Below are 15,101 nucleotides of genomic sequence, written 5' to 3' on the forward strand. Positions count from 1 at the left end.
GTCACTGGCCCTCATATGTGGGATCCGAACCCAGGCCCTCTGGAGTCCCAAGTCAGCTTTTAACCAACGTGCTACTCTGCCGGCCCATGAATTATCTCTTTTAATCTTCAAAACAGCTCTATGAGGTATTATTGTCCTCATTGTTATTTTTTTCTATTGTATAGATGAGAAAAATGAGCAAAATGACATTAAGTAACTGAATAATACTCCATTGTATAGATATACCACAGAGTGTTTGTTCATTTACCTATTGAGGGACATCTGGGTTGCTTCCAAGTTTTGACATTATGAATAAAGCTGCTATAAACATTTGTGTGTTTAATTTTTATATAGAAATAAATGTTTAACTCCTTCGGATCAATTGTTGTATGGTAGGCCTATGTTTAACTTTGAAAGAAAGTACAAGGCCGTATTCCCAAGCGGCTGTACTATATTTTGCAGAGTTCCTGTTGCTGTGCATCCTTGCCAACATTTGCTAGTGTTAGGGTTTTGACCTTTTTAGTAGATGGGGAGTGGTATCACATTGTTTTAATTTTTGATTACCTAATGACAGGATGATGTGCATCTTTTCATATCCTTATTTGCAATATGTATATCTTTGTTGAGATGTCTGTTTAACTTTTTTGCTGATTTTTTTTAACTTTATTGGGGAACAGTGTGTTTTTTCAGGACCCATTCAGCTCCAAGTCAAGTAGTTTTCAATCGAGTTGTGGAGGGCACAGCTCAGTGGCTCAGGAGCACTGAGCTCTAACCAACTGAGCTAACTGGCCGCCCATGATTTTTTTAATTGAATTGTTTATTTTCTTACTGTTGAGTTTTAAGAGTTCATTGTATATTTTGCATACAATTTCTTTATCAGATACATTTTACAAATATTTTCTCCCACTCTGTGGTTTGTCTTTTCATTCTAGTATTTTTTACAGAGTAGAAGTTTTAATTTTGATGAAGTCCAACTTATCAATTTTTTTCTTTTCATGGATTTTGCTTTAGATGTATCAAAGAATTCAACCCCACACCCAAGGTTTTCTCCTATGTTATTTTCTAGAAGTTGTAGAGTTTTGCATTTTACATTTAAGTCTATGATCCATTTTGAGTTAATTTTTTGTGAAAGGTATAAGGTCTGTGTCTACATTATTAGTATTATTGTTTTTGCATTGTCCTATTGTTCTGGCACTAGTTTTTGAAAACACAGTCTTTTCTCCATTGAATTGTTTGATGTTGCCTTACAGCTTTATCCTTGACCGCCCCCCGACACCAACCCCTGACCTAATGAGGTCATGAGGCAGTGTCTCGAAATGCTGAGACCTGGTGAAAAGATATTGGTAAAGCTTCCTCAAGCGAGTGCCTCGGAACGCTGAGACCCGACGGAATGATGTCAGTTGTCTCCCTTATTTTCACGGCCGCAGTACAGCTGCACCATCCTGGGGGTTGTGTATGTGTGGGAGTATGAAGGCACAGCAGGTGTTGAAATACAATGGGGCTGGTTGATGAAAAGCAGCCATAAGGCACTTATCACAAGGACTTAAAAAAAAACAAGGTTCCCTTCTTTGAAGTTTCTTAATAAAAGCTATGCGTTCGCCCGATTCGGGGCTCAGACCCAGAGAGGCTGCAGCCCCCTGGCCCTGCTTTAACTCTGTAATTGACTGTTGTGTTTCTTTAACCTTGTGCCGTCCCTCTCACTCCCCACCACCCTTGCTGTGTGGGACGCCACAGTTTTTGTTCCTTTGCCAAAGATCAGTCGATTATATTTCTGTGACTTTATTTCTGGACCCTCTACATGTTCCATTGATCTTTGTTCTAGTCTTTCACCAATACGCCATTATTTTGATCATTGTAGTTTTATATTAAGCCTTGATGTACCCAATGTTGGGAATGTTAGTATGTTGGGAATTTTGAATAAACTCAATAGTATTATTTGTTATATTTTATACAAAGTACATATCATTGTAACTTTAAAAAATAAAATAAAAATTACTTATTTAAAAAATGGTCTAGTTTCTTTAATATATACAAACACAATGTATTTATTTTATTTTAAACATAAATGGTATATTATTTTAACACTTTCTTTTCATTCAGGTGGTCATTTCTCTCTCTCTCTCTCTCTCTCTCTCTCTCTCTCTCTATATATATATATATATATATATATATCTTTGTATATTTAAGTCATTCAGTTTTTCACTGTTTAAATGATGATACAAGAAACATCTTTTTTTCTTATTTGGTAAGGACTTTCTTCCCCAGACCTAGGATTTCTATCCCCTTCTTAGTCCCTCTTCTGGCATAAGTCAGCCTTCTGCCATGACTGAGCATTATTTCGACTGTCTTGCGTCTTTAATCTCTTCCTTTGTCTTTTATCCTTCAGTCTAAAACCAAGCTCTGACTCAAAGTCCCTCTGTTTCAAACCACTGTCTTATGTAAATTTTAGGCTAGTCTATACTTCCTCCACTTCCACCTTTCCCATTTACTCTATACTTCCCTGCTATCTAGATTTCACCTTAATCATTCTACGAAATGTATAAAATCCAAGGGTGACATTGATCTTAGTTACCAAACCAGTGATCCTTGGATTCTATTGGGTCATTGCCCCTTTCCTACTTCTCCAGGGTATTCCACTATATAAGTAAGTTCTATCAAGGACTTGTCTGGCAAGTCTTCTTGGTATCTTTCCCCTCCTGATCCCTAAATGTGGATATTCCCAAAGGTCATTCCTTTGTTTTCTCTATTTTCTTTTTCTTTTTGTTTGACAACTTTGTAGATTAAATTAATACTCTTACATCACTAACAAGACGGATATTTCTGGCGCAGCCTCTTTTCTTAAAGTTCAGATTTCACCCTGCAACTTCCTGGCAGATGCTTCTACTTGATTTTCCCTCTGGCACCTCAAACTCGATATACTCCAAACATGAAAAACAAAAACCCTTTGTTTCAAATGTCTTCTGCCTGTGTCTCCAATTTAAGTTAATAGGATCTCAGAACATCGTTTTCACTGTGGTCTACCTTCTCCTGTATTTCTATATCTAGCTATTTTCCAAGTCAAGTTGGTTCTATATCTGTAATGTCTTTTCCATCTATCTCCATCAGTACAATTCCCCTGCCTTCATTACCTCTCCACTGAAATATATACCATATCTTCTTTATCCATTCATCCATCAATGGGCACTTAGATTATTCCCATATCTTGGCTATTGTAAATAATGCTGCGATGAACACAGGGGGCCTCTTTATTGAATGATGATAATAGCTTTCTCACTGATTTTGCCCCAGCCTCTCAATCCTATGATTTCGTACATAGCAACCCAAAGAATCTTCCTAAATACAGCTTTGTCACCTCTGTCTTTAGAAATCTTCAAGATTGTTCAGTGCATACACAATAAAATGGTGGCTGGGGGGCGGGGTGAGGATTAGAGTGGAGGAATGAGGAGATCTGCTGTTTAAGTCCGGAAGTCCAAAGGCGCTGAGAACCAGGAGCTCCAATGTCTGAGGGTAGGAGATGAACATCCCAGTTGAAGAAGAGAAATATTTGCCTTTCTTCCCTTTTTGTTGGACACTTAATGAATTAGATGTTGCCCACCTGTATTGGTGAAATCAGATTTTCTTTACTCAGTCTACTGATTCAAATGCTAAATCTCTTCCAAAGCACTCTCACAGACACACCCAGAAATAATGTTTACTGGCTCTCTGGGTATCATTTAGCCATCAAGTTGACACATAAAATTATCACAAGGTTATGACGTGATTGTGACCTATCCTAAATCTCCCTTTCTTTTTTCAGTGAATTGTAATTCACATATTAATATGTCCAAAAAAATGAAAACAATTCAGATTTCCATCAGTAGATAAATGAACAAAATGTGGTATATCTATACAATGGAATATTATCAGAAATGAAGTACTGATATGTTCCACAACGTGGATGAAAACATTTGCTAAGTGAAAGAAATCTGACACATAGTGCCATGTGTTGTATGATTTATTTATATGAAATATTCAGAATAGACAAATACGTAGAGACTGTTAGTGGATTAGTGGTTGCTAGGGACTGGGAGAGGGCAGGAATAGGGAACGATGGCTAATAGGTATGGGGTTTCTTTTTGGGTAGATGAAAATGTCCTGAAATTAGATTATGGTGATGATGGCACAACTTTAACATACAGAAAACCACTGAATTGTACACTTTAAAAGGATGAAGGGGGTCCTGGAAGTTAGGGATGGGATGGCTAATCAAAAGAACCTGCTAGCACAAAGGGGAGGGGAAGTTTTAAGGCACTGAGCTCTTCTCCAGTTAGTACACCCACCTCCCCTATCACTTGTATCCATTCTGTAATTCAGAAGTTTTTACTCTTATAAAGCTTCCCTTTATAGACTTTCAGGATGGGAAACTTGGACCAAAGCCTGGATTTTAAGAAAAGCCAACTACTGTCACCACCATCCCCTCCCAAGGCAGAAACAGTCTGGCATTTCCCCTTTGTCACCAGGGCAGTAGTTGACTTTCGCCACTATAAGAGGCTATAAAGATTTTGATTCGCGCTTCACGTGGGCCCAGTGAGGAAAGAGGCTGTAAGAGATGTTTATTCTTCTCACTCCCATGAACTCATTGTCAGCATGCCCTCAGTAATTGTGTTCCAAATGAGAGGAAATACAAAACACTGAATACAAATAACAGCACACAATCTCACCTCTGTAAGTTGGTTCAAGTGTTTCCCTTGAGTACTAGAAGTACCAGGATAAAAGTTTAAGTTGACTTCAGGTGTCTATTCTACCTTTACCTTCCAGGCTTAGATCAGATGCTTTCTCCTCCAAGTCATCCCTGTCTCTGGATTCATCCCTTGCTCCTTGGGTCTCCTGTGGCACTTAGGCAAAGCCCCATGGCAGCCTCACCCTGCCCAATAATTACAGATATTACGTTATGTCCTAAGGAGTCAGCTGTAAGTAGCTTTGGGATCAAGAGCATGGGATTTGGAATCAGGGGGACCTAGGTTTGAATCCTGAATTCCTATCTCTTCTTTTGGGATGATCTGAACTTTGATTTCCTCATCTATTGAATGTGGATAATAGTGCTGACTTCAGACAGTTCATCAGAAAAGGAGGGGTCAAGAAATGGTAGTAGTCACAGTTATTATGGGAGGCAGACACTCAGTTTTATTCACTTCTGCTTTCTAATGGTGACCAATTCAGTGCTTCACACATAGGAAGAGCTTAAATATTTAATATTATGGAAAAAATTGAAAAACCTAATGTACTTTATTAACAGGGTGAGAAGTGATAGTTTCACCAAACTGCCTCCTGAAATGGCCTAAGGAAGTGAAATATTTAAAGTGAACAACTGAATAGAAGACCAACACTGAGGGCTTATCTGTCTTTATGTTTTTTTTTAAAAATGTGTTAAAATATATATAGCATAAAATTTACCATTTTAACCATTTTTAAATTTTTGTAAATTGTTAATATTTTAAATTATTAATTATTCACTTCAAGTGTGCTTCTTAGATTAATACTACAGAAGTTGATTTACACAAAGGACATGACTTTGATATGAAAAGCTGTTGTGGACTGAGGTCAAATCCATGGTGGTAACAGGACAACAAATGCTGACATTGCACATTGTGAGTCACTGGGCAGTCGGGAGAAGCTGATGGGTGACAGACACAGAGGAAAATGAGGGAGACAGAAATACACATAGGGTAACCAAAGAATGCAAAACACAGAGACCATAAATGATGATAGGATATTCCTGGCCAGAGACTAGATATGAAATAGATTTATTTGGAACTGGAGCTCACAAAGTTTCACATGCGTATTTTGAAAATGGTTTCCATCTAACTTAAAAGCCCATTCACTGGAATCTCACAGAGCATTTTAACCATTTTTTTTTTTTTAAGATTTTATTGGGGAATTGAGGGAGTGAACAGCATTGGGGAATCGGGGAAGGGGAACAGACAAGTTGCTGTTCTTTTGTTCTTCAGTCTAGTTGTGGAGGACGTCGCTTCACCAGCCCATGTTGGTATTGTGATCATTGCACTCTTCCTGGATGAGGCAGATCAGTTGCCTGCCATTGGATGGTCGCTCACGGTGGCTCATGGTGGCTCATGCTAGCTGCCAGGCACTCACACTGGCTACTGGCCAGTCACGGTAGCTTACGGCAGCCCACTGCAGCCCCACTGCAGCCTATGCCATCGTGGGCGACTCACGGCAGCCCAGCTTCAGGTCGAGCTGTTGTTTACCATCTTAGCTGTAGGGGGCATGGCATCACTGGCCCTCATGTGGGATCCGAACTGGTGGCCCTACTGCTCAGAGCTCGTGCTCCCAAGCCAACTCTTAACCAACAAGCCACTCGGCTGGCCCTTAACCATTTGTACGGCCCTTAGCCATACAATTCAGTAGCATTAAGTACATTTACACTGTTGTGCAACCATATCACTACAAAGGCTTGTCTTTATTAAACACAGTTCTTTAGCTGATAGCTAGGATACGGATACACTTTAACACATTTGTTAATAACGTATCATAAATCTTATTTTTTTTGAGAGATAAAATATCTAAGATTTTGTACTGCTTCCCGAAGCTCTGCACATTTGAATTAGCTGAATTATGGTGTAGTGACTTAGAGCCAAACTTGCTAGTTTAAGTTTTGGCTTTCCCACTAGCTCACTGTGTGACTTTGGATAAATCACCCAACTTTTCTGTGTCTTAGTTTTCACATCTTAAAAGAGGGGTCATGGTAATAATATTTCTCTTAGAGACTTGGGCCTGGCACATGGTAGTTGTGATATAAGTATTAGTTACTGTTTTTATTCCTAGAAATAATGTCTTCAAAGTCTCTTTCCTGCTGCCTTGAATGTGCTGTTAGGGCACAGACTTCATCAGTTTTGTCTATTTTTAGCTGAGTTCCTTGAAAGTACCTCAAATGGGCCTACAGTTCAATTCCCCCCCTTCCCCCCCCCCGCCTTCTTTTTTGCCTTACATTTTTGTTTGTTTATTTGCACATGGGCTTATTTGAGAAAGGGTTAATGGCTGACTACTATTTCATGAGCTTTTTGGGTTTTATTTATTTTTCCTTTTCTCCTTTCAGCATTTTCCCCTCTTATTATTTTTCTTTGTTGTAAGGTTGGGTTTTATTTTAAAATTTAAGTGAATTTGGGGAAGGAGATGTTTAGAAAAACGGACACTTCCCTTTTTAACTTTCAGAGTGCTTAGTGCCTTCCAGTTCATTTGTAAGGGCCCTTGGCTTTGCGTGGGGAAATCCCGAGCTCTGAGGTGGCTCTGTGGTGGAAAAGTTGTGAGTCTCCCTGCAGGAGACGCTGTTTATCAGGATTATTCTAACCCCAGGAAAAGGAGGAGGGGAAGAGGGCAGTGACGACACCAGCAGGGAATTAATATTAACAGCAAGTCAGTCAAACCAGACCAACCAGTTTTCACTTGCACAACCAGCAACAAGTCGTGAGTTCTCTTCCCGGCTAAAACGGGAGCTTCCTTGGAACTTGGAGTACCCAGAGGATTCTAATTTCTTTAAAACTTTGTTTTCAGTCGATTTCTCCAACAACCATTTACTTCCAGAGGATCAGTGAAATTTGATTTGAAGGTATGTAATTAACACCTTTCTCCCGATGCTGCAGGTCTTACACTCCACAGCCTTTTCCCTTGCTTCATGTCATAGAAACTTGCAAAAACTCTTATTTTCAATAATGGCCCTAGTTTTGGCTGGATTTATTAGCTGGCCCGGGGAAAATGAAAGTTTTAAAAGCCCCAGGAAGGCTTCAACACAGACTTACTGGTAGAAATATACTAGTCTACAAACAAGAGATAATGCCTGGCAGACTCACCAAAGTTAGAGATTTGGAATCTTTCAGGAAACTTCAAGGCAAATGTATGATGTGTTAGAATAGGAAGATGTCGGGTCATACGGTAATTCTATTCTTAAATTTTTGAGGAGCCTCCATCCTGTTTTCCATAACAGCTGTACCAATTTACATTCCCACCAACAGTATATGAGGATTCCTTTTTCTCCGCAGCCTCTCCTACACTTGTTATTATTTGTCTTGTTGGGTAGCTATTCTAGAGGATGTGAGTCACCCTAATAAATTTAATAATAATAATAATAATAATAATAATAATAATAGAATAGGAGATGTCTCCAAGAAACTGTATCATAGAGCTGCTAGAAGGGAAGGCCTCAGGGATGGTCACATTAAAATGGCATTTTTTTTTGTTTCCTTTTTCTAACCATAAATATCATATATGTTCATTGCATAAAATTTGAAAAACTTGGACAGGAGCCCAGAGGAAAATTTATATTATCTATAATTATGCCACCTAGATGTAACCACTCTTGGTTATTGATATTTTTGTTTTTTTCCTATGTTCTCTTTCCTTTAGAAAGTAGTTTCTTGTTTCTAAATAGCCAAATCTTGCATAGTGCGTATATACCTCAAGTCCTTATAGAATGAATAGTATTACATTGAAGAATTTTTTATCAATTTATTGCTCCTCTGACTCGAATGACATTTAGTGTAGAAAATACCACAGTTTAAGAACAGGTCAGTTGGAAATACTGACTTAGGTAATTTGTGACTTCCTACATTGATTTCAGCAACTTGACTAGAACCCCCCTTTGTTTCTGGGGTCTAAGATTATGGTTTCTCTTTCTGTTGGATACGGTGTGTCCTGTTATAATTAGCAATGTTACTTCATTGTTCTTGGGTTGGTAGACACTTCAGAAATACAAACTCCCAGATTGCTTTATTTCTAAAATGTAGGGCATAAATGTAAGTGCTGTTTCCTCCATTTGGTGGGAATGAATTAAGAGCTCCAACCAGAAAAACTCCAATGGGAAAAATTGTATTGATCCCCCATTTTGACTAGCTCCCATGGGAGATATTTTGATTTCAGGGGAATCAGGGTAAATGAGTTCCAATAAAAGCTCCCTCCAGACATCCTAAAGAGTTAGCATACAAGAGTTGGGGTCGAGTTTTCTGAGCTATTGGTTGTTGAAGTATCTTCACAGTGAGTTTTATTGCAGTAATCTTTTTTACTTTTCAGCATTTCTAGGCGAGTCTAGTGTCTGGAACAGAGAAGAGGGTGAGGGCCTTGGAAGTTGAGGTGCCATGTGTCCTTAGCTCTCTAACACACTGCCTGACCTCTCTGACTCTTTCAGAATGGCCGTGACTTCCAATTCAGATGCTAATCATAGCGAGGACTTTAGAGAGCGGCTTCTGAAAATTGATGGAAACCTGGGGGATCGTGAGGTGGAGCAACTAAAGTTTCTCTGCCAAGACTTGATCTTCCACAAGAAGCTGGAGAAGTCCAGCTCAGCCCTGGAACTTTTTAATTATTTCTCAGTAGAAGAGCTGCTGAGTGAGGAAGACCCCTTCTTTCTAGCAGAACTCCTCTATATCATGAAGCAGAACTCACTGCTGAAGCACCTCAACTACACCAAAAAGGAAGTAGAGAGATTGCTGCCCACCCGAAAAAAGGTCTCTCTGTTCAGGTGAGGAAGGTTTTCCATTCAGTGTTCATTCAGGCCACGGGGCTTTGAAAGGAGGCTGGGATTAAGATCTTTTTCTTACCTCCCTCCTTGTATGATACAGTGAGTCTACACTAGGAGATTTCTCAGCCCTAGGTGGTAATGAGATGAGAGGTTGGGGCTCTCTAGGCATAGCAGTGGCTTCCCTTAGTTCAGCTTCTCACTGCTAAGGGAAGCCAACGTCAGCGTAATTGGCCTCCACTTTTTTCTTTCCCAGCCTCCACTCCCAGGCAGTCCTCTCTCTTGTGAGCTGCTGGGTGTGTCCGTCTGTATCCAGTGATTTGCGGAGAGGAATGCAGACTTGGAGCTAAATTAGCAAAATGAAAAAGATGTGTCTCTGGGGTCAGGAGGCACATCATTTACGCCACATCCAGTTACATTTTTGGGTGAAACCCAGAAAGGTAAAATATAGGCCTCAGGCCTATCGTGGGTCACACCTTAGACAGCACTGTTTTAAGTTGTCCACTGACATAGTGTCTACAGAGAACTTCACTGACAGAGACCCTCACAAGGAGGTGCCTTTGAAGTGTTATTTTATCTAATTGCCTGGGTAATTATATCCTTCGGGCCCTAACACTTGAACTGGCTCCCAGAACCTGAACTATTCTTAGGTCAGTGAGGGGATTCTGGAAATTATTATTTCTATTCTGCTGTTTAAGCCACTGAGGAATGGTCTCTGACATTCAGAGGTGTTAGTGTGTGAATGAAATATTCAGTTTTTCTGGTTGTCCATTAAATGACTATCCAGAAGTTGGGATAGTTTCCTTCCTTTTCAACAGCGGGCTTTACATTGACTGGCATCAGGCTCTCTCTGCCAAAGGTCTATAAAGTAAGCCCAAATTCCTAGAATGGAGTTGGGAGATGGGAGAGCATGCAACAATTGTGTTTTATGCCTTCCTCGCACTGGACTTGGGACCCTACTACTTACAGTGTTATCTTAATTTAATAGGTCACTTTGAAACTCAACGTTTTGGTTTTTGAATGTATGAAATGGGGTTAATAATTGTCTACTCACAGGGTTTTGATTATTTACATGAAAGAAAACATTTGTAAAAGCATTCAGTTTACTGTCCTATGCAAGTGTAAGGCTTCATTTGTCTCTTTGGATGTATGTCTTAGAAACCTGCTGTATGAACTGTCAGAAAACATCGACTCAGAGACCTTACAGAGCATGATCTTTCTTCTGAGGGAATCGATGCCAAAAATCCAATTGGTGAGTGGGTCATATAGAATGTAGTCTTTGTGAGCATTGCCTTACTTGGCTTTTGGGAAGATGCTGGAAAGTTTGTCAAGACCGTTTATTTTTTGCGGGAGACAGCGTCGACAATACAATGGTTAGGAACATTGACTTTGGTATTGAATGTGCTTGGATTCTAGTCCTAGTTCTGTGACCAACTCTTCCATATGTGAGGCGAGTGACTGTACATTTCTGAGTCTCCACCTTCTCCTATGTTATATTGGGACAGTCATATTACTTCCTTCTAGGACTGTTGGGAAGATTAGAGGAAGTAATGTACATAAAGCATTAGCATGGGGAATGTATTTGGCGCACAGTAACCATGCAGTAAATGATTAACTGCTATTGGCATCCACTGTGTTTTAGGATACAGAAATGTTCAGAGCACAATAAAGAAATGAGGAAGTGGGAAATAATGCAGAGTGGAAATTGGTGGTTCGTCATCTACATTAATTGAGTTGTCTAAAGGAGCTGTGTGTCCTTTTCAGTGGACTTTGCAGTGTCTTCCATGTAAGGCTTCTGTGACAATCAAATGAGGCAAATGTTTGAGGATGTACTTTGTAAAGGGCTGTACAGGTGCTTTGAATGTTTTTAATATCAATATAATGCTACTTGCTAATATCTTTTCTATATTGGTCACACATAAGGGCAGAAAAATAGCTGCATGTCTCTCTTCTAGTTCTTAAAATTTATATTTTTAATTTGACTTCAATAACAGCTTGTGACAAGCAAGCTTAGTTAATTTGGAAAGGGGCCAATTTTCAAATTTTACCCTGTAACATTACTTTAACTCTTTTGTTGCATTAATTGATTTCAAGTATTTTTTTCAAAATGTGTCAAAAATTCACAAAAAACAAAAAGTTGATATTTTGACTATTTTATGCATTTAATAATAACAATTTGAGCTGCTTTGTATATAAATGACATTATTTTATGTATAAAAATTCCCTATTGTTATTCATTCTTGAAAAACACAAAAATATAGAAAAATGTACATCTGCTTTCCTAAACTTCCTTTCTGGAAGTTTCTATCCTCAGTGAGTGGATGGAAATATTCATTCGGATATATCTGACCGTTGCAGCAAAAGGGTTGTTATTCAACTGCTATTTTTATTAGATTTTAAGTTATATAATGTTTGCTAATACACACCAAAAATAATATATAACATGTATGGAAGTTATGAAATGCAGCACTAAGTGTAAAGCCATGAATTCTCCCATCCAACTTATGAATGACAACCTCACCAACCCTCTTAAGCCTGTATGTGTAGCCTTCCCATATCACATTCTCCCCGGGTCAATGGATATTATTCACAAATAACGTTTTTCTTTTTTTAGAAAAATCACAGAGGAATGGGAAGCTGTTTTAAATGTGGTAGGTCAAACAAATGAGGACAATGTTAGTCATTAACTGCAGATGTTTCTTGGTGTCAGGCCTGTAGCAGGCCACAATCTTTGAGTCTTTTATTTTTCCCCTTTCAAAGCCCTCAGGGATTTTAGCCTCTTGTGGCCTTTGATTGGCCATCTCTTGAGGCTCCTTTCTCCCAAAGGTTGTTGTGGGTTCCTTTGGGGCGGAGGGGACTGAGCCTTACTCCTTGTTATGGCCCCAGAACCTTGCAGAATTTTTTACAAGATGGTGCTCTGAATGAAAGCATGAATGAATGGAACGTTGCAATCTTCTGCTTTCTCTTTCCTTCTGAGAAAATGACCTGAACACTTTCTGTTTATGTGATTTGATAATGAATCACTGGGAGGATTAGCAGAATGAACTAAACCACCATGATGAGGATGGGAAATATATAACATTCTCATAGTTGTTGCTTCTTGTCAGAATTTATTAATTTTCTTTCTTATATAGCCCCTGGAAATTCTGATATCCTCTTGTTTTTGTTCCTTACACTCTTTTCCTTTTTGTTCTTAAACCTGCCTCCCCAACAAATTATGAGTACAGAAAATGACACAAAACAAACATACAGCTTAATGAATTATTATAAGGCTAATATCCTTGAAACCACCACCCAGGTCAAGAAATTGAATTTTGCCAACCACTCCAGAAACGCCCCCACTTGCCCCATCTCAATCACACCCCTTTCCACCCACTAGAAATAACCACTGTCCTGGCTTTTATAGTAACCACATTCTTATGTTTCTTTATGGTTTTATCACTTACCTGTGCATCTCTAGACCTCAATTTAGTCTTGACCAGTTTTTCTTTTGAGTGTCATTTAATTTATAGGTTAAACTTCCCGCACCCGCACCCACCCCCATCACTTTGTTTTTCTTAAAATTTATGTGTGGAAGATCCCCAGGACAACTGGCCCATAGAACTTCCCCCAGTCTAGGTTTTGCTGATCGTGTGTGATTGGTACAGTTCAGCATGCTCCTCTGTCATCTGCATGTGCTGCAAATTGGCAGCTGGATTCAGAAGCTTCATCAGACTCGGGTTAGAGCTTTTAGTCAAGACTATAGTAGTCTTGTGTTGCATTCTTTTGTTGGGAGGTACGCAATTCCTGGTTTTCCCTCTTTTTTGGTATTAGCAACTGTTGATGTTCAGCAGTTTTATGTATTGATTCTCTGGAGGTTGCAAAATGGAGACATTAAAATTCTATCGTTTTGTTTTCTCTTCATCTACTATTTGGTTACTCGGTGACATAAATCCTTGACTCTTTCTCTTAAATAAAAATGTTCAAAATAGTTGGCAGGTTTTCTGTCATTCTCTGAAAGTAACCCATTATAAAAATATATAAATTTTAACTCATGGATTTAAATATATTTGATTGGTTTCAATCCATTGCAATTATTATCCTTATTGAAGTTCAAATTGTCCCATTTTTGCCCAGTGGTAGCTTCTTCGAGTTGGTTCCTGAGTCATTTTGACGTTACTTTAGTAGTCTTTGATGGCTTTTTTGGTGTGACAAGATGTCACAGGTTCATTTTGTACATTTTTTGCCCAGACCTAGAATCTGTCGTTTTCCCAAAAAGTCCCTATTTCTTTTCATGAGAAATGTTATTTCAAGACTACAAACTAGAGGCTAAAGATGATGATTGTTTCTAGTTGTTTTTGTTTTGTTTTGTTTTAAAGGATAGTGTTAGGAAATTGTGTGTGTGTGTGTGTGTGTGTGTGTGTCTATTTTTTGTTTTGTTTTAATATAAAACACCTCATAAATTCATATTGCTATTTTTCAAGTCAAATTCATGTTTTTAATTAACCTCTTCTATATCATACCTGTATTTTCATTTTCTCTACTGAAAACCTTGGTCCTCATGTCACAGGGGATGATAGAGTTAGTCATATGATTATTTGTTTTATGCCATATTACACATACAACATTCTCACAATATCTATATTAATACTTTTACTACCAATATGATTATTCACAACTGCTGAAACATTATTTTGCATGTGCTATACCCGTTGTCTTGCCATTTGTTTTTAGGGTTAAAATATATCTACATTGTCAGAGTATATAACCACTATGTACTACACTCTCTTTTTAAATTTTATTTACTTATATTATTATTACACTCTCTTTTTTTTTATTGTTAGTTTCAGGTGTACAGAACAATACAATAGTTACCCTTTTTCACCCTCACCAGGTAACAACCCCCCTCCCTATTACACTCTCCTTTAATCTTCACTTAGTCTTTTTACAAGTAAATATATGTGTGTGGAAACTGAGAACACCTTATAAAGGTCATTTTTGTCCCTCTAGAGCACCCATTTGGAGCACCCATTTTGTCTGAAGGGTGTTCAGGCCCTCCTCTACTGGCTCATAAAAAATATATTTCTGTGATAAATGTTTGCAATCGCAATTGCAGATAATGTAACCTTATTAAGCCCTGGTATGGAAATGCAGATGAGTTTCCATACCAAAGCTTAATAGGGCTGCATTTTATACACACACACACACACACACACACACACACACACACACACAGGGTGCCAAAAAGACGTATACACATTTTAAGAGATGTTATCTGTATAGCAGTAGTTCGCCGTAATCAGAATGTCTGGATGCTGATGGCAACCACGTTGAGCACCTCTTGTAATTGCAGAAGTCAAACATGACTATATATTGAGTATTACACTTTTAATACAGTTTTTTTCCTTTCTTAAAATGTGTATATATATTCTTTGGCATCCTTTGTTATATATATATATATATATATATATATATATATATATATATATAGTAATACCTTGGTTTGCGAGCATAATTCGTTCTGGAAACAAACTACTCGTGTTGCAAGACATCGCTTGTTTACCACGTTAAAATGTATTAGAAATGTTTGCTCGTCTTGTGGAACACTCGCAAACCATGTTACTCGCAATCCAAGGTT

At 38.4% G+C, this 15,101-nt stretch overlaps 2 protein-coding genes across 4 annotated transcripts in view; both read left to right on the forward strand.

Moving 5' to 3' along the window:
- CFLAR (CASP8 and FADD like apoptosis regulator) overlaps positions 1-1,482 on the forward strand; it is a 41,648-nt gene extending 40,166 nt beyond the window's left edge. For all 3 annotated transcript variants that reach the window (XR_002123158.1, XM_019635693.1, XM_019635699.1), the window contains one exon: positions 1,230-1,482. Coding sequence is in view for 2 of the 3 variants with exons in the window: in XM_019635693.1 (XP_019491238.1) it covers positions 1,230-1,281 (52 nt within the window). In the remaining variant the exon portion in view is untranslated. The remainder of the gene's footprint in view (positions 1-1,229) is intronic.
- A 5,932-nt stretch (positions 1,483-7,414) lies between these two features.
- Positions 7,415-15,101, forward strand: part of CASP10 (caspase 10) — a 27,638-nt gene continuing 19,951 nt past the window's right edge. The window contains exons 1-3 of the mRNA XM_019635600.1: positions 7,415-7,582; positions 9,155-9,487; positions 10,643-10,736. Of these exons, the coding sequence (XP_019491145.1) occupies positions 9,156-9,487; positions 10,643-10,736 (426 nt within the window). The 5' untranslated portion in view covers positions 7,415-7,582; position 9,155. The remainder of the gene's footprint in view (positions 7,583-9,154; positions 9,488-10,642; positions 10,737-15,101) is intronic.

Source organism: Hipposideros armiger, unplaced genomic scaffold (genome assembly GCF_001890085.2).
Source record: "Hipposideros armiger isolate ML-2016 unplaced genomic scaffold, ASM189008v1 scaffold_23, whole genome shotgun sequence".
NCBI classification, from domain to species: Eukaryota; Metazoa; Chordata; class Mammalia; order Chiroptera; family Hipposideridae; genus Hipposideros; species Hipposideros armiger.